The following is a 19,093-nucleotide window of genomic DNA, read 5'->3' as shown; positions in this document are numbered from 1 at the left end:
ACGGCATGCACACTGATTAAACACCTGACGTGTGTGAACGTGTGTATAGTACGAAAGTGTATGTGCTGATGAGCCTACCAGTTCTTCGTAGGTTCCGTCAGGCGTGGAGCAGCGCGTGTCTTCGTTGGAGAGCAGGCGGTAGGAGTCCCTGGATCCTATAGGGGTGTAGGAGTACCCTCCTGCTGTGTAACACCCTGGGGCGTAAGGGTAGGACTGCAGGTCGGGGCTGGCCGGGGAGCAGGGGGAGGCAGCGCTGCCGTAGTCCGGCAGGGCGTGGAAGTGGGCTGTGTCCGGGGAGGAGGGGTTGTTGCTGCCCAGCAGGGGAGTGGTGCGACCGTCCGACCGGCCACTGACATATGAACTGGAAGGGGGGGGAAGAGGGGAGTTAACTTGACATGAAGAACATAAATGAAGTCTTCAGCTAGACTTCAATTGAACAGAAAGGAGAACAATAGCCTTAGGTACAGAAACGTCATCATCTAGATTCTAGAAGACCAAATGTGAAATAGGAGCTGCTTATATTTTTCCTGTTTCACTGCATGTATAAGTGGGGAAACCTGTATGAGTGTGTGAATTGGATTTTAATTTTTTTTATGCAAATCCCAACTCCCCGAGACACCCTCGGAGTGTGGGGTCAAGGCCAGCGATCACGGCGACGCTGGAGCAATTAGGGTTAACCTCTCTAGGGTAGGTGAGACGCTAACGTCCCACCAGGCCAACATCCGGTGAAACTGCAGAGGTAACATCCTAAATACACCATTTGTTATTGTAAACATTATTGTACATAGATGTATCTTACATCATTTAAAAGATGAACGTCTTATTAATCCAGCCGCTGTGTCAGATTTCAAAAAGCCGTTACTGCGAAAGCAAACATGCTATTTTCTGAGGACGGCGCCACGCACACACAAGTATTACTAGCATTTTCCAACCAAGCATTAGCGTCATGAAAGTCAGAAATAACAATAAAATAAATTGCTTACCATTGAAGATCTTCCTCTGGTGGCAATGCCAAGTGTCCTAACTACACAGTGAATGTTTGTTTGTGTTACGCATAGCAGTGCATTTTCAACGAGTTTATATATTAAAATTATGCCGAATAAATCAGGAAAAGCTAAAACAAAGTCTGGGTATACAGATTTAACCGAAATCATAGAAGAAATAGATAGATAGAGACAGCGAGACCGAGTTGCTTCAGGAAGATGAATCTTTCAGCGAAGCTAGTTTTGACTCCCAGGTGGAAGACATGTTTCTGCATGGCGAGGATGCCATGATGGATTGGTAAGTTCTAATGCTAATGTCATTGTTTGAAATTAATAATATCAAATATTATTCATTTGAGACTTTGTTGTTGTTGATTTTCTTATTTTATTTGCAATATATAAAAAACATCTCATCTGTAATGAAATGTGTAAAGTACACATTGGCTATACTGTGTGTGTGTGTGTGATATATCTTTTTCATTTATTTTACATAAACATGGAATGGAACAGCCCACCACTTCACCATAGTGATTATGTTCCCTGTACTCTATATATATATATAGATGGACACCTAGATGGACACCTAGACATTGTCGGCTCATAATCAGAATCACTGCCACTGTGAAATATTTTTTTAAAGAATCAGTAACAATACTTTCACATATGAGTCCTGTATCAACACATAAAATAAACAGATATATATATATCTGTTTATTTTATGTGTTGATACAGGACTCATATGTGAAAGTATTGTTACTGATTCTTTAAAAAAATCTTTCACAGTGGCAGTGATTCTGATTATGAGCCGACAATGTCTAGGTGTCCATCTCCCTCTGAAGCTGGTTCATCCAGCCGAACCCCCGCTGTCTCCGGCTCCACACCTACCTGGCCATCTAGAGATGTGAAGTCAGTGACAAAGAAGCGGAGGTGGGGAAGAGAGAAACCTGCAGACAGAGGGTCAGAGGGTCGTTGGCACTCTGTGTTAGAAGATGATGTGGAACCAAATCCACCAGCTTTTAGACCAAAAAGGCAGCCAGGACCTCAACTAGACATGACTGCAAAGTACAGCCCCCTTCAACTTTTTCAACCGTTTTTCACCTCGTCAGTTGTTGATTCCCTGGTGTCGAACACCAATAAGTACGGGGCTAAGAAGCAGGCAGGAAAGACCATTTCCATGTCAGACCTTTTCTGCTACTTTTCAATGGTCATTTACACGGGGCTGGTTGAAGTTGAAAACTAAGGGACTACTGGAAACCGTCAGCTCTCTATCAACTGCCTTTCCCCATGACTGTCATGTCTTGTAAAAGGTTTCTGACTATCTCACGGGCGCTTCACATCAGTGACCCAGAAGTTGATGGGGAGAATGACAAGAAGAGAGGCACACCAAGGTTTGATAGGCTGTGCAAAATCAAACCTCTCTACCCCAGCATTGTTGAGGCCTGCAAGACCTATTTTCAGCCCGCCCAGAACCTGTCCATCGATGAGAGGATGGTAGCCTCAAACAATACATGCGTCACAAACCAACGAAATGGGGTTACAAACTGTTTGTGTTGGCTGATTCTGTGTGTGTCTACACTTGCAATTTTTTTTATTATGAGGGGGAAAACAGTTTTGCTATCGGTAATGGACTGAGTTGGATGGATACCAGAGAGGTGGTCATGTGCTCCAGTATTCACAAGTCCTTCAGTGGAGATCACGTCGACAGGCGTGTGCCGGGGCATGGACCACAAAAATTTCCTCATTCCAGCTGCTGTAAAAGACTACAACAAGAGCATGGGAGGTGTGGACCTGTCCGATGCGCTGATAGGATACTACAATGTTCTCCACCATGAAATGGTACAATAAATTTTTCGATAATTTCATTGACATTGCTGTGGTGAATTCCTTCATCCTCCAGAAGGAAATGGCCAAGAGCTGTGGACAGCCCCCCATCTCACAGCTAGCCTTCAGGGAGCTGCTCATCCAGGAGCTTGCTAGCTACAGCAAGTCCACTGCAGCACCTTCTGTCCCTTCTGCTCCAACCAGTGGTGTTCACCTGCCCAGATTCATCTCTGCAGGCATGAATGTGCCTCAGGGCAAAAAGGGCAGAGTAGGGAGATGTCGTTGTGCCCTTTGTCACAGGAAATGTCCCATCACCTGTTCAGTAAGCCTCTGCTTTAGAGCAGAAAGAGACTGCTATTGGCCATGGCACCAGCAGCACAATATTGTGTAGAGGACTGAGGGTCTTCACAATATTGTAAATAGAAAATATGTAAATAGTTACCCTTATTTGTTTTTATATATATATATATATATATATTTTTTTTGGGGGGGGGGGGGGGGTTTAGAATAGCATTTATGTATTTTGTATATAGTTATTTCCTTCAAAATGTATCACTGTACCAATTTGGCCACTTGGGTACATTTGTGTGGGACACCTGAGTGACTTCATGCTCAATGTCATCTGTCCAAAACTTTGCTCAGCTATTGTTGTCATCTTATGTTCTTCATTCAAATCATCCACAGCATCCTATCTGTATGTTTGGCTGTTCCTGGTGATGATGCAGCAACAATAACAACAGAAAACGTATGTTTATTTCCTTGTATTTTCTTCTACCAGCTCTATTGTGTTATATTCACCTACATTCAATTCACATTTCCACAAAATTCAGAGTATTTCCTATGCATATCCTTGCCTCTGGGCCTGAGCAACAGGCAGTTAGATTCGGGTATGTCTTTAGGTGGAAATTGAGAAGGGGGGGGTACCCCGAAGAAGTTAAGTGCCTTGCTCAAGGGCACGGTTGGCAGATGTTTCACCTAATCCGCTCGTGGGATCTGAGAACCAGCGACCTGGCCCAACACTCTTAACCGCTAGGCTATTTGCCAAGATGTTCCCTGTGCTGCACTGCAGTACAACATACTGGACCAGGCTATTTTAGGGAGAAACAGTGCAAAAAATGTCAAGGTTCTGAGATAAGAGAATCACAATCAATATGCAGCTTAGAACCTCATCTCTGCTACAGACCACACAAAAAAGACAGATTTCTGGATAAATAAATAAATTAGAAAAACCCTCCACATACACTGCTTCTTGGAAAAACTATGGGGAGTGGGTGGATTAGGGCAGACCATGTGTGTGTGTGTGTGTGTGGGGGGGGGGGGGTCTTGAATTGGGACAGCTCATGTTGCGGGTACGGGGTGTTTCGGCGTGTGTTACTGACCGGCTGCCTCTCCTCTTGGCGATGGCGCTGGCCGTCCAGCTCCAGCGGGAACGCTCCTGGTCCTCGCAGGATTGGTGCAGCTGGGAGAATGCAGTGTCTGTCAGGTCCTCAACCTGGGAGGGAGAGAGAGAGAGAGAGGGAAAGAAAGATCAGCCATCCAAGTTGGTGCTGTAACACTTGATGAACACAGCTTGCTGTCAAACATTGGTTTGGTTATTACCATTAAATGTATTACATTAGAGCAATACGGTGAAAACAAAGCAGTTATTTGGAGGTTGGTGGCGGCTCTATCTAGATGTTTGACATCTTTGGACAACTAAATCATACTCCTGGTCTGCATCAGTAAACTACACCAACTGAGATTCTGAAAAGGTCATACCAAAAAAAAATCATTTTTACCTCCTCAATGTCAGCCTCCTCAGCGATTGGCTTAGCACAAATGTCAACCTCCTTCCAACTGCAAAATGTAAGCCAGATAATTAATACATCAGTAATTCACCACCCAAGTGTGTGTGTGTGAGTATGCGTGTTCAAGTGAGTGAATGTACAGCTGATGTGCATAGCTCTGGGCAGTCTCTCTTAGGCACAGATTTAGGATCAGCTTACAGTCTCCCAAATCATATCCTAACAATTGCTATTTGCCCTTCTGGACATATCTAGGGATCAGCATCACAGTCCCATATCCTAACCGTTATTAATCTATTAGATGGGGGAAATTCCAAAAACTGACTCTGGATCTGTAATTAGTTTCCTGACTCTAGGCAACTTCCCCATGCCGAGGTAGACATGGCGGCCATTTTGTGTCTTGCGTACCTGGGGGTGAGGATCTCTTTGTACTGCAGTTTCTCCACGCGGGTGGTGGCAGCCACAGACATGGGGATGACGATGTTGTTGATGTCAAAGGAGCTCTCTCCCCTCCTCCTGCGGATGGGCTGATGCTGTACGGGGTAGAAGGGGAGCAGGGTCAGTCACCGTCAATCCAACTGCTAAAGTACTTCTACAAATGGTTTCAATCACATAGGACATGCATGCGCACAAGGCTGTACAGGCCGGCTGTGTGTGCGTGTCGTACCGGGGTGCTGTTGTCCCTCAGGCTGCTGTTGAAGGGGGTGAAGGGCATGGAGCAGGTCTCTGAGGAGGCTGACAGCTGTCGGAGCAGGGAGCTGTGGGCGGGGGTGTGGAGCCCAGCAGATAGAGACGGGCACAGACTGCCCCCATCCAGGTACAGCTTAGGGGTGTCTGAGGAGAGGTCGAGAGAGAGCGAGTATAGGGGAAGAATAAGAGTAGAGAAAAAAAATCTCATGAAATACACTGGAATCCTCCCGATTAATTGATATAAATCCATCTCTCAAATACTCAAGCCTTAAAAATTCAGTAACCGACACGGGATAAAATGGATACTGAATAAAGAATAAAAAGTTTAAATGATATGGAAAGGGTCAAACGTCCAGTGAAAAGCGGTGGAGGTGCCTGAGCGGTGCGACAACTACCCTTCAGAACTCATTTGAGCTGCTCAAGCTATGAGACAGGTGCTTAGGGAGAGGGAGGGAAAGATAAAGAGAGAAAGAGAGGAAAATAAACTGACTGTAGGCAACTTACTGTCCATCCTGTCTAGTGACAGTGAGTGTTCTCGGGGCCTCTTGCGTGCGTGGCTCTTGTCGTAGGGCCCGTGGCCCCGCTCACCTCGGTAGTGGGGGCGGCCCTCCAGCTTGGTGGACCCCAGCAGGCTGTCCAGCTGCTGCCTGTGTAGCTTCTCTGAACGCACCTTGTGGTGGGACAGGCCTGGTGAGGATGGAGCAACGGAGGGTTAGGCAGTGTGTATGTTTTGTACACACACACACACTGTATATTATATGAATACATTTTTCTACTTTAGCCACGACCAGTCAATATATATTTCAGATTTTGTCTAACAGTGTTAGTTGACTGTAAAAACATCCTGATGAAGTAGACTCCACCACAACACTAAAGCGGTCATATTTTCAGCCAGGTCTGTGAGTGGGTCTGCGTGAGCGTACAAATGCAACCAAAACTGGCTTAGAAACGTACATTTTAACCTTGTGCTGCAGAGCTCTGGATTATGTAACATTGTGATGAAATGATTATCAGGGTATCGTGCTCCATCCATCTGTGCTCTCTGAATAGGGCCCATGCATTTGAAGCAGAAAACTACCAAAGCTTCTTCAATCAATCACACAGAGGAAAGCGCTTTGTCATTTAGGCAGCCGAGTCACACCTGAATACTACAGAGTAACAAACAAAAGAAACGCTTGTTATGTAGGACTGTGAATTGTCAGGCTGGTGGGGCCTCGTACGTTTGGTGCTGTTACACAGGTATATGAACAGCCAATACCGATCATATTAAGAGCTTTGCAAAACTAAGAGATCCTTCCTATAAGTCGCCTTTCAGTATACATTTGGGTCTGCTGCGTTACAGAACGTTTAAGGTGTAGAAGATTAACATGCTTAGGGACAAATGGCTATACGAGCCTTCCACGCTGGGAGCCAATACCCCTGTGCTTGGCTTAAAGTCTCAGCCTTGTTTTTAGGTTTTTTTTGGGGGGGGGGTGATGATGATGCTTTACTTACGGACTGTGGAGAGGAGGGAGTTGGTCATCTTGTGTTTGTCTTTGGGGGTGAAGGAGGCGGAGGGGTCGTGGGGACGTCCCACGGAAAGCTTGTGTTTCAGGGAGAGCTTCTTCAGGGGTTTGATCTTCTCCAGCGGCCGGCTGTTCCAGTGGGACTTGAGGACGCGCTGCAGGTGCAGACTCATCGCCACGTCTGCACAAACACACAGAGGGAGACGGGGGTTTGTGGTTAGCAGCAGATGAATGTAAAAAAATAAATAATAATTCTATACAAGCTCTTGGCAAGAGCTCTTAAACTAGGTTGTTTATGACCTACTATGTATCGATAATTCACTGTCCATATAGTTCAGTTGATCATTACCTTTTACTTGTGTTATACATCAAATGGTACGTTTGTTTCTGCATATGTACCAAGATGTTCAAATAAACCTACCTACACCTAAACAGGGCACATTGGCCCGACAAAATAGAAACAAACCACCAACCGGTATCGACAACTGCATAGGCATAGATTCTAGGGGAACTACAGATCAAACCTGTAAAAACTACAAACCCCATCAACTGTGCACTATTAAAAAAGACCAACACCATTGTGTGTGCCAGCTACAGCAGCCATATTGGACCCCTCGCTACCACCTACAGACAGACAGTAGCACTGCATGGTCATAGACTGCATTGCCTTTTCAACCACCAACCATCCCCTCTTTCACCAGTTGACCTAGTTCTGACTGCACCATCCGTCTCCAGCCAGTCCTTTATACCTCATTACACTGCAGACTTTTGACGCTTTCACATCTCTCAGGCCTAGCTAGCTAGCTAGCTCCTCTCATGTGGAAAAGGAACATCTGGGACTGAGAGGGCGAGGGTGGATGCAGTGAGCAGCAGTGAGCAGCAGCGCTTTGACAGAGCGTCAGAGTGGATTTCTCCCTCAATCCACCAGGGGGAGGACTTCAGCAGGTTCAGACTGGAAGCTCTAGAAGCCCCTCCACCCCCGCCAACCCCCTGAGGATTTGGCCTGCTTTCATCCTGCACTCTACTTCCCCCTGCCTTTAATCTAAGCACTGGCAGGCCCATATTACAGGCGCGGGCCACAGGCCTTTACTACAGCAGTAGAAAAGTGTGGGAGGGAGCTCACTAGTGGAAATCAGAATCAGAATGAAATACACACCACATGACATGGGTGGAACAAAGCCCCTTGATTGGATTGAAGCTGGTGGTGCTGCAAGTTCTCGATACATCAAAGCTCCAGCTCAAATTCTGCCTAGAATATAGCCTATATAATGCGGTGCGACTAAGTAGTCAATACTGGATCGTTATCACATATAAACCAACTATGCTGCTCCACTACCCAGCAAACACAAGATGGAACAGCAACCTCTGTCCCTTGTTAGCCAACCTCTGTCCCTTGTTAGCCAACCTCTGTCCCTTGTTAGCCAACCCCTGGCCCTTGTTAGCCAACCCCTGGCCCTTGTTAGCCAACCCCTGGCCCTTGTTAGCCAACCCCTGGCCCTTGTTAGCCAACTCCTGGCCCTTGACCCAGGGCATGACGAGGGCAGGGCTACTTACAACAGTGAGAGAGAAGATGTGGTGCACGTAGCTACAAGGCGTACATTGTCCCCGGCTGGAGCGGGTTTGGATGTATTTTTATGATCAAACAAATTCAATCAATCCGTCAACCAACCGATCAATCTTACCGTCTGTGAGGGAGAGGATGGGGTGCACGCAGGGGTCGAACTGGGACAGCCTCTCCAGTAGAGGGCGCTCATACTGGACGTCAGAGGAGGAGAGGGTGCGGCCACCACACGTCATACACTGGGGGTTGACCTCGCAGCCGCAGCGAGGACCCGGTACGCTCAGCCTCTGGCCCTGGAGAAGAGAGAGGGATGATTCTTTAAACCTATTTAACCAGGTAGGTCTAAAGAATCGAGTGAGAGCAAATTCTCAATGCAACAACAAGGACAAACAGGTAAGATCCAGACACACGGGAACATGCAAACAGAGGGAAACCATCTCTGAAGTAGTCATGATATTCCTGTTCCAGCAACAACATACTGTTGCACATCAACACTGCGTCTAAAGTCTCTAAAAAAATTAAACATGGGTACTTTCTACAACGCTGCCTTCTTGTAAGGCAATCAAAATCGGACCAGATTCATATGTTTAAGAAATAAAAACATAGATACATAGCACCACAAGCTTAGCTTTTCCTGCCATTTACGTATAGGGTAAGCCTTTGAAACTGCGGCGGTGCTGGTTTAACAAGATAAGCCAGAGTTCCTGTTAAGTTTAACGCTTTAACAACGATCTGAAGCGCAAGGGGCTGAGAGGAGAGCTTGTTCACAGTCCGCTCCCGTTATGGCAGTGTTTCCTTTTACTAAACAGAGTATGAGTGTTGATCTGGGATAAGCTCCCCCTGTCCAGTCAAACCTCTTTGAATTGTGTGCGTCTTGTCAGGCAGCTCCTCCTAGTCTGAGATATAACGCCGCTGCTTTAAACAGAACACGAGTCAGCGGCGTTCAGCCCTACCTGTGTCGTTGGAGACTAGCCACCTGTTCCAAGGCCACTTCACGTGAAGGAATAGACGTCTTCGGAGAATGCAGAGGTAGAAGACATCTAGCCTATACACACACACACACACACACCAAGGGTGTGTTCTCTCACTATGAGAGTTCGAATGCAGATCCTTAAAATGTACTGGCGTGGAGGGCTGGTCATTCACCATTAATCCATACGCTGTAGTCAGTACATTGACAAACACGTACACTCCCCACGTGTAATCACACTTAATGCTAGTACAAACACAGACGCTCGCATGTCCTTTCACACTTGTAACTCAAGACACACACAGACTGGCATACATTCACCTTTTTTAGCCACTTGCCCTTTGGACAAGTAGGACTGACTTTGTACTCGTCCGAAAGCTCAAGTCACTTGTCCCCCGAATAATTATGGTCTGTAACACCATGGGCCAAAAGGGAGACTTAAAATCACTTTACAAAATACAATTATCATTATTACTACCATTCAGAGAACCGCAAAAATGTAAGCTACCCTCTGCCAATAGGCTACTTTGCATATGCAAGCCTGTCTGAAAATACAACACTGCCCCTTTAAGGCTCTCCTGGAGGATGGTTGGCTGACAAAATATTGCAACATTACACTTACAACTAAACACCGTCTTTATAACATACTTTCCTAATTTAATGAATCAGGGATCAAATGGCTACGGTTGGCTACCTCAAGCAAGGTAACTAACAAACACATGTTAATCGGCCTTGTAAGGCTAAAATATTGAGGTTTCAGTGGAGATTTACTGACAGCGTTGGGAATCATTTCTCATTTGGGCTAGGTCAAATCACACACATATTTCAACGTTGTCAGAATGACATGGCCAATGCCTAATAGAACTTTCCAAATGAGTCAGATTTATTTCTCAACTCTTTCGAGTGCTTGAGAGGCCGTTTTAAAAAACAGCAGTAATTAGCTTTGGTTTATTAACACAGCCGTTCATCATTCACGACGAGTGCTGCTGGAACGTTTTTTTTTCTCTTTAGGACATCGGACACGACAATGACATTAATATGATGCTTTAAGCTAAACAGTCAACTAGCCAGGCAACACCATATGGTTTTGAATTGGCTCTTTAGTTCATCCGTTGCCCATCGTTATTTTATAGGCCTACCTGCTGTAATGTCCCCCTCGCTCTCCTCGGACCCAATCACACGGGAACACACCAGGTGATGCCCGCGCCATGACTTTTCAAGGACTTTCATGACCATACGAACCCTGTTTGCTGACCAAAAATATGCTATACCTGGGCAAATAACTCACTAACCAGCAAGGAATATGAACAAACGTGGCTACGTGTGGTTCTGCGCTTTGATCTCAAAAGTGATTGACATACCCCGCCTGTCAACGCAATGTAATTCTATCCTGATGCGCTCTGCATACATTGGGAGAAGAGAGCACAACAACGCATGTGGAGGATACTCTGGTCCAATTCTGACCGGAGTATTTGTTTGGTGATTTGTTTTACTTGTCCATCCGGACAACAGTATTCTATATTCTGCTGGTCTGATATTTATTTTTTACGTGCTCCGGACAAGAGGTAATGTCGAACCGTGAACAAATGTACACACACCAATGCGTAAAAGGACACACATTGCAGATGGCATATCCTTATAAACACACACATAATATATAGGCTATACACAGACAAAATATCAGCCAACCACTCTGTAGTTCAAGAACACTGACAGTCATACTAGCAAACAATACACCCATTCGCTACCCAGAAAAACAACAACAACTGAAAACACAATATGACAATGTAGCAGTGAAAGCACACCAACAGAAAAACAACATTACACACACAGTAAAGCGCGCACACACCAACCTTGCGGTTGAGGTTGGTGACGGTGCTGGGCCTGACGAGGCGTCGTCTCTTGCAGCTGAGGAGGGGCCGTGTTCGGGCCGACACACACGTGTCATCTTGAGGGGAGTACAGTAGCTGGGGCAAGGGCTGGTTCTGCTGCTGCTTCCTCAGCTGCCCCTCTGGGTCAGAACCCTCGGGAGAGCCAGGCCGCAGGCTGGAGGGGGGGAGGGAGGAGGGACAGTCACTCATCAATACTACGCACCACAAAAGAAGACAGAGAAACCCTGTGAATCTACATCCACGAGCTGCTGATAAATATTAGAGCTGAGTGATTAGTGCTTTTTGAGGTCGGTTCACTTTCGATTATTTGGACTGAATGCTGTAACACAGAAAATAAAACAACTCATAAGTCCCATGATGGTAGTGACTGCCCATCATTACTGCTTATCACTTATTAAGCATAATTTATTCACATCACTTTAATAAAATATTTCAGTTGTGCATATTATTTATTTTTCATTTTATGAATGTATTCTTTCATTCCAGGTCATCTCATCTACACAGAGCTGCTGCCAATGCTTTCTGACAAAAATCACTATTTTGTAGTTCCTCAAGGTAAACAAGGCATAATTTTATGACTGCTGAATACCAACTAATAAATCACATAGATCATGTATTTTCAGGTAGAGATACCTCGAAGCGACAGCTGCTCTCTATATCCCCTCACAATCACGCATTCTTCTGCCTCTTCTGCAGCAGGCATAAAAGAAACAGAGACCGAACAAGTAGATGTGCAATGGATTATGCTCTTTGTAGTTTACTACAATATTGGCCAATTTGGAAACTACAACTCCCTACTGCATCGCATAGTTCAGGCTGGATCTAATTTATTTCTAAAGAAACTGTGCAATGTGCACATTGAGCTCACAGAAAAACAGAAAATAGATTTCAAATAATTGAACTATCGATCAACTAGTTGTTTAAAAAACAAAAAATAACCGAAATGTTGGTTATTCGCTCAGCACTAATACATATGGACATTGTAGATCTATAGACCAATGACATAAGCTGGAGGGAAGGGAGGGACAGTCACTCATCAACATTGCAATACATGAGTCCATATATTACTACTACTGATTATGTTCACTATGGATTTATGTTTTGATTGTCCACTGAGTAGCTTATTTGGTAGGTCTCGAGGAAACGCCCATCCCATTTAGCACTATAATGAGTGTGAATACGTATTACTTGGTGACAGAATGATTATTTAAGTGTAACACAAAGAACTTCCATTCACAGTTAAGCATTCCACTAGAGGGAAAACAACAGGCTGCAGCATGAACACATGTGCTGTGTGTCCAAACCCTGTAGTATGTTTGGGAAGGACAGCGAGCAGCTGCAATTCCCACATGGACCATGTCCCCATCCACCCACCCCCTTTGTTCAGACACAGTGGTTGGCATAGAATGGTTGGGATTCCTGCAAGACACACACCAACTGGACGGGTAAGAGGGCTCATTCGGTTGTGTCGTACCTGTTGATGATCCCGTTGACCTGTCTCCCGGACGCGCACCCTTTCCTCGGGCTCGTTTCCACGGATCCCGGACCCTCCGCCCCACCGTCTGAGCCGCACTCCTGGAACCAAAGACAAGGTTGGCACGGCTACCATGGAACTCCCCTTCTAAAAACTCTTCCAAACCCATCCTCAACTCCATTCCACTACAGCCTAGCCCAGAACAGTTGAACGACCTCCTAGTGAATTCCTCGGGCCACAACTGAATGGATAGAAAGGTCAACGCTACTTGGCATGACAAAACAAAGACCACCACTGTTTTGGGACCTCCCCCTCCTCACCCCTTCTCTTCCTGAGATAGTAGTCCCTCCTCCCTCCCAAGTCCCGGAGGCTGGTTAGGGTTCTGTGGGCGAGTCTTGTTCCCGTCTCTCTATTTTGGGCACAGTGCCAGGGTGCCATCTTGGGTGCTGTCCTCTCTCCCCCTCTCTCCCTTCTTTCTCCTCTGAACTGGTAGGGAGGGACCACGCTAAGTGGAAAAGTCGCATTTGCGCTCCCTTTCTCTTTGATACAGTACATCATACTACAATTACTTAAGAGGATGTAGTACTAACTGAACTGTGGACATATTCACCTAAAATTAGGGCATGAATAGGATACGCGAATTGATGTCTAAGAAATTAAGACACAGGCTTGTTGAGGATCTGATTGGACAGTTACATCGTCAGACTCATTTACCTGCATTACAGGGCAACCAACAGGCTCCGCCTTCACCTCCCCGTCCTCGGGTGACACGTCAAAGAGGGAGGTCTCTGCCAGCATTATGGAACCCTACGAGAGCGCAGATAGGCCAGGGTGAGCTCTTCAGTCCTTCTGATTCATAACACCAGAGGTAACAGTGGCTTTGCACCAAAGTAACTGGTTTCGGTGTAGCCACAGACAAGGGGCACCATGAACAAGCTGTTGAAGCAATTTGCTAGAAATGTAACCAGGAAGGCTAAGATATTCCACTGGGAAATCACTGATGGATGGATGAAGTGAGAGAAAGAAAAAGAGGGAGGAGCAGAGGATAGGAGTGGGGATGAGAGTGAGGGATAAAAGCAGACAGACATGTCAGAGGTATCGAGGAGTGCAACATACTCTTGATACGAACAGAATAGAAACGCGTTCTCACTTTTCTCATCTGTCGATGAGGTGTGAGCTGAGTTACTTTGAGCGGGGGGTGCGAGAGACATGTTAGGTCACGTGACATGCTTCTACAACCCCCCACTCCCCCCTCCCATGACATCATGACTTTCACCAGGTCCGCCCCCTCCACTCTTGGGCTTGTTGCCAGGGCAACCCAGGTGGCTGAGACTGAGGGTGCTGACCATAGAGAAACATTGAATCACTTAAAAAAGAATAAGAATCGTAATCAGAGTTAAGACCCGAGGATGTGTTCATTGACGTGGTGCTGACCTTGTTGGAGCGGAGCTGGCGGTAGATGTCTGTCTGCTGGCGGATGCGGTACTCCAGGTCAGACACGTGGGCCTGCAGCCAGTTCCAGTGGCTGACTATGGAGGCCCTATCCACCGCGTAGCGCCCCTCCGCACGTCTCCATCTGTCGGGCAGAGAGAGGAGGAGGACAGGGTCAGAGCAAAGGCGGGAGAGAAGGGGGTGTCCATGTCAGTGTGACAGCGAGTGAGAGAGAGAGATTGTGTGTGTGTGGGAAGTGTGATTGCTTGTATGGAGGAAGGTCAGTGAGGGTTCCGAGGTCAGTGACCAGGCCTTTCGGAATGAAGCAAAGGGGCGTCACACAAATAACACTAAATGGGGGAAAAAATGCCTCAAAAACATCCATCTACCTCCATTCACAACGCTAGCCACAGACTTTCCTTAAAGTCTAAGCCATCACACACATACGGGATGGGCACGATTATTTGTTAGAATGGGTTAGTATTCGGTTACTTACAAGTTGATAAAATATTTTTTTACATTTGTTTAAAATTGTATTTAATTATCTATGTGACATTGCTACATTCCAGGGCAGACCATGCCATTTGACATTATAATAGAACAACAGCTATGAATGCGCCCCATTAAAAGCACTGGTAGCCTATAGGCACTTCACACGTCCAGCTTGCTATTGGTAGTTCAATCAAAGCAGCTTTACAGTCAGAGGCTCCATGTGAAGCAAGTGAAGTGGGAGATTTCTAAATCCCCCCCCCCACAACAAGCAAAGTGCACCACCTTTCATGAGTCACGCAAACAAGTCCCCATTGAAGTAAAACATTGTGGATATTATTTGAACAGTGAAATCAAATGCCCATGCCTAACACACATACTTCCAGTCCCCCAGTGACTGATGACATTTAGTCTAATTAAAATCGTCACTTTCTCTTGGCTCCCGAGCTGCTCGACTTAGTTTGTGTTTCTTACGTTTCAATAGCAGCAGCAGCACGCCATGTACCTAGTTACAAAACTTTAGCTGGCACCTTTCCACTGAACCCCTTCCCATGTGTTCTACACCAGGGCCTGCGCGCCTAGTAGTAGCCTCCCCTACCCTGAATGTGCTGTGTTCAAGCCAAGAGTTCCACATGATGGAGCTGTGCGCAAAGGACATTTTGGGAAGGAAGAGGTCTCTGAAATGAATCAAGATTACCCTCGATCACACTCTGTCCCAGGAGGGAGAGACAGAGAAACTAAGGTGGGAGGGGGCGACGGGGACAATGAGGGCAAGAAATCAGTGCAATAGGGGTAAGAGAGAGGGTAGGGAAAACAGATGAACAGAAATGGAAAAAGTGAAGGGGCATGTAGAGAGAGCGAGAGACAAAAAGAGAGGGCTGCTATGTTCTTTCTATAGAGCCAACGTTACATAACCCACTTTCCTATCAGTCTGGTGAGATGGCTAGAGACCAGTGAGGCCTCTGCTGCTACAGGCCCTCCTCCTCCACCCCCATTTTTCTCCCTCCTCCTTCTCCTCATCCACACTGACTGGAATTTAGAGGACAACCTCTCAACACACACTATGTGTACATCCCAAATGGCACCCTATTCCCCATTTAGTGCACTCATTTTGACCATGGCCCATAGGGCTCTGGTGAAAAGCAGTGAACTACATAGGGGACAGGATGCAATTTGGGACACCGCTGGTTCAATACTCTCTCAAACACCCAAACCCCTGCGGCTTTCATTCTCACCCTCTTTACAGCTATCAATAATCAATACAGACCAACCGAACAAGGTCACTTTTTGTTTAGAAGGGGCTGTGTTCGGGCGCCCAGAATCTCTTATACAGACACAAAGAGGCTTAAGCCTAGGAGGAAGACGTGGGCCTGTTTTCAGAATGTGGCAATGTAAAATGTATTTCCAAGACTCAAATTTCGTGTCATACATTCAGATGAACGCTCCAAAGCGTCACCTGTCTACACTTGCACACACACCTTTTCATGACGCCTGGATATAAATACACCCTTCTCTCTTCACAGTTCCTCCAGAAAAAAAAATACACAATAAAATGATGTGAGAACATGTATGTATACTCCCTCTCTTCATTAGCACACATACAGACTAAATTAGCACCACACACACACACACACACACACACACACACACACACACACACACACCTGTAAGAAAGGGAAAGTAAGGCAGCCTCCCATTTCCAAGGTTAGTGTGATATAGGAAAATAAGCCTGGAGTGTGACGTGGCCAAGTACCCCAAAGGTAGCCAGTGAGCAAAAACATATGGGTGGATTTCAGAAGACCGAATAATCAGCTACTCAGAGATGCTGTATTTTATATTCTGATTAGCAATAAAGCACACATGGACCTATAAACAAGGCCATTGCGGGGGAGGGAGGTGATGGGGAACCAAAGAAAAGTTATAAGAGAGAAACAATTAACTCTTCCCTGTAAAACCAAACAAACACAAATCTGAACCAGGACCCGAGTCCACAGTTTTCCTGTTCATTTTAAAGGAAGAGTGCTTTTTTTCTACCCCAAGCCTCTTCTTTTCAATTAAAAAAATTCCACATGGGGCTGTGGTGAGAGTGGGGGAGGGGCAGTACGCAATGTACTGCAGTACTACAGTCAACCACTAGGGGCAGTGAAGGGGCGAGAGAATTAACCATGTGTTGTAGGGCTATGGAGAGAGAGAGGGACAGAGGGAGAATGCTGGGTGTAGTAGGGCTGTGGAGAGGGAGGGACAGAGGGACAGAGGGAGAATACTGTGTGCAGTAGGGCTGTGGAGAGAGAGAGAGAGGAAGGGACAGAGGGAGGAGTTTTGGCTGCTGCAGCGACACAATGAGTCCCCCGCTCCTGTCTGTGATCCACACAGGAACAGGAAGCAGGCATACAGGAAGTAGCCACAATCACATTCTCTCTCTCCATCACACAAGACACACAGAGAGAGAGAGAGTGAGAACAAGAGCAAGTAAGCGGGGGGGAGGGAGAGAGACCGTCTTGAATGATGCAGAGGTTGCTGGTTCCTCTCGCCCCAAGTCTTAGTGTCGCATTCCTGATGGAAACAATTACACGAGTTCACATGAACATAAAACACTGGCGATTTACTGGTGTAGGGGTTAGTCTCAGTGGAAAAGCACCAGTACAGGGACAACCAATAATACTGGCGTTCACAGAAACACCCACACAGGAAAACATACAAGTACAATCTGAAAAACAAACGCCAGGACAGGAGCTCCAACAAGAAGCCTCTCCCACATAAAACACGATGTGTGTGTAATAGCAACACTCTCGCCGAGGGCATGTGAAGTGCCCCTGCAGACTTCCAGAAAACCCGCCGAGGTTCTTAAGAAATAACAAGCCATTTAAATACATTTTACATTTGTCCCCGACTCGTTCCAATAAGCGCTCAGAGCCGGCGAGGGCGTCTGGCAAAACAGGCCTCTTCCTTGGACTTTCTGACAATACTGTAATACAATTCTCTGTGTGATGGCCATCAGGAAAACAAGTGCCAATCTCCATCTCTGATATTCACTAAACACACACCATGGATTAGTAGCTACCAAACATACCCCTGAGTCACTGGCTTTTCTCTTTCGACTTTTAGCGGACACTCGGTTGCGTGCACGCGGTCTGGGACTCGTCTCCCCCAGCCAGAGAGGAGAGATTAAGTGGCCATGTGCCATCCTCTCTGGTGAGGCTCCCTCTTATAGATCCATCCATCACACGCTCTGCTGCTCATTATCTATCCTGTTGCCTGGTCACTTTATTCTTAGTTATTTGTCCATATCTACCTCAACTGCATCGTACGCCTACACATCGACTCGCTACTGGCACCCTGGGTATATAGCAAAGTCATGGTGTATTTATTATTACGTGTTATTCATTTTCTATCATTATTTTGCATTGTTGGGAGAAGTAAGCATTTTCCTGTTAGTCTAGACCTGTTGTTTATGACGCATGTGACAAAAAAAATATGGATTTGATTTGACACGCTTCCTGTGTCTCTGTGAGAGGCCTGACTTCAGAGACACATACAGAGGGGTCACAGAGCTCTGGGAGGCCGTGTCTGCGTGAAACAAGAAAAGGAATACACTGCCTGGCATTGAGAGGAAATCCAGAGTAATGTCAGTAAGGAGTATGGCTGGCTTTGTGGTAGGAAAGTGTGTGTGACCTTGAAGCGTGGGGTCCTGTCCTCTCACCTGGGGTGAGTCATTCACACCTGTCTCTACTCTGCTCTCACCTAGGAATGGGAGCTGTTTTGCAAGGCCGAGATGATACCAGTATCACAATACTCTTTTTTATTTTCCAATATTTTTACATACAGCAGGTTTTTAAAGGACCAAAGAGTTTGATTTGCGTCGCATTTGAATTTTTGGCATGGGCAAAATATTGCGATAATGGTAACACCACAGCTCTACTGTTTCGTAGTGTGTGTGCACGTGCGCGTGGCTAGACAGTAGTAATGTCCAAAGTAAAGGAATGCCAGACCATCAGATGATAGCTAGCTGGTAAACCACAGAGAAATAAAACGGAATCTCATGCTCAATATAGCACTCATAAACAAACCTAGCCCACCACTCCAACATTAAACCAAATGCCTTATGATTTATGTGAAAATCTAACACTTTGATGAATATTTCAGATATCTTCAGAAGTCAGCCAGAAGCTTACATCTGTCAGTCAGTAGTACACACACACACACACACACACACACACACACACAAAACCCGCCGAACCAGGAAATGAATGCAGCGAGCAGTGAGGCAAAACAAAAACACAGGATATAAAAGGCGGGTGGTAATCGTCATGGTCGCTGAGGAAACAGGGACCGAACCGTCAAAGGAAATAACATCAGACTATTAAAGGGAACGGAGGGAGCTCATGGGGAGAAAAATCACCCACCCTTCTTTAAAATACATGAGCATATCTAAATGCCATTAGCAGTGTAGGATGAGCCAGGATCCACATGCTGCTTTTAGCAGCGACAAAAGA

At 46.1% G+C, this 19,093-nt stretch overlaps 1 protein-coding gene across 4 annotated transcripts in view; it reads right to left on the bottom strand.

The window, feature by feature from the left end:
• Nucleotides 1-19,093, bottom strand: part of LOC139421066 (KAT8 regulatory NSL complex subunit 1-like) — an 84,800-nt gene that overhangs the window by 2,824 nt on the left and 62,883 nt on the right. For 2 of the 4 annotated variants that reach the window (XM_071171569.1, XM_071171568.1), the window contains 12 exons: nt 14,115-14,256; nt 13,395-13,487; nt 12,681-12,781; nt 11,168-11,360; nt 8,466-8,637; nt 6,773-6,964; nt 5,783-5,965; nt 5,256-5,422; nt 4,997-5,121; nt 4,583-4,640; nt 4,184-4,296; nt 79-361 (listed from right to left, as the gene is read on the bottom strand). In XM_071171569.1, coding sequence (XP_071027670.1) covers nt 79-361; nt 4,184-4,296; nt 4,583-4,640; nt 4,997-5,121; nt 5,256-5,422; nt 5,783-5,965; nt 6,773-6,964; nt 8,466-8,637; nt 11,168-11,360; nt 12,681-12,781; nt 13,395-13,487; nt 14,115-14,256 — 1,822 coding nt within the window. The remainder of the gene's footprint in view (nt 1-78; nt 362-4,183; nt 4,297-4,582; nt 4,641-4,996; nt 5,122-5,255; nt 5,423-5,782; nt 5,966-6,772; nt 6,965-8,465; nt 8,638-11,167; nt 11,361-12,680; nt 12,782-13,394; nt 13,488-14,114; nt 14,257-19,093) is intronic. The other 2 variants (XM_071171571.1, XM_071171570.1) reach the window with 1 other exon arrangement.

This window comes from Oncorhynchus clarkii, chromosome 12 (genome assembly GCF_045791955.1).
Source record: "Oncorhynchus clarkii lewisi isolate Uvic-CL-2024 chromosome 12, UVic_Ocla_1.0, whole genome shotgun sequence".
NCBI lineage: Eukaryota > Metazoa > Chordata > Actinopteri > Salmoniformes > Salmonidae > Oncorhynchus > Oncorhynchus clarkii.
The sequence above is the reverse complement of the archived record's forward strand: the minus strand, read 5'-3'. Positions and strand labels throughout refer to the sequence as shown.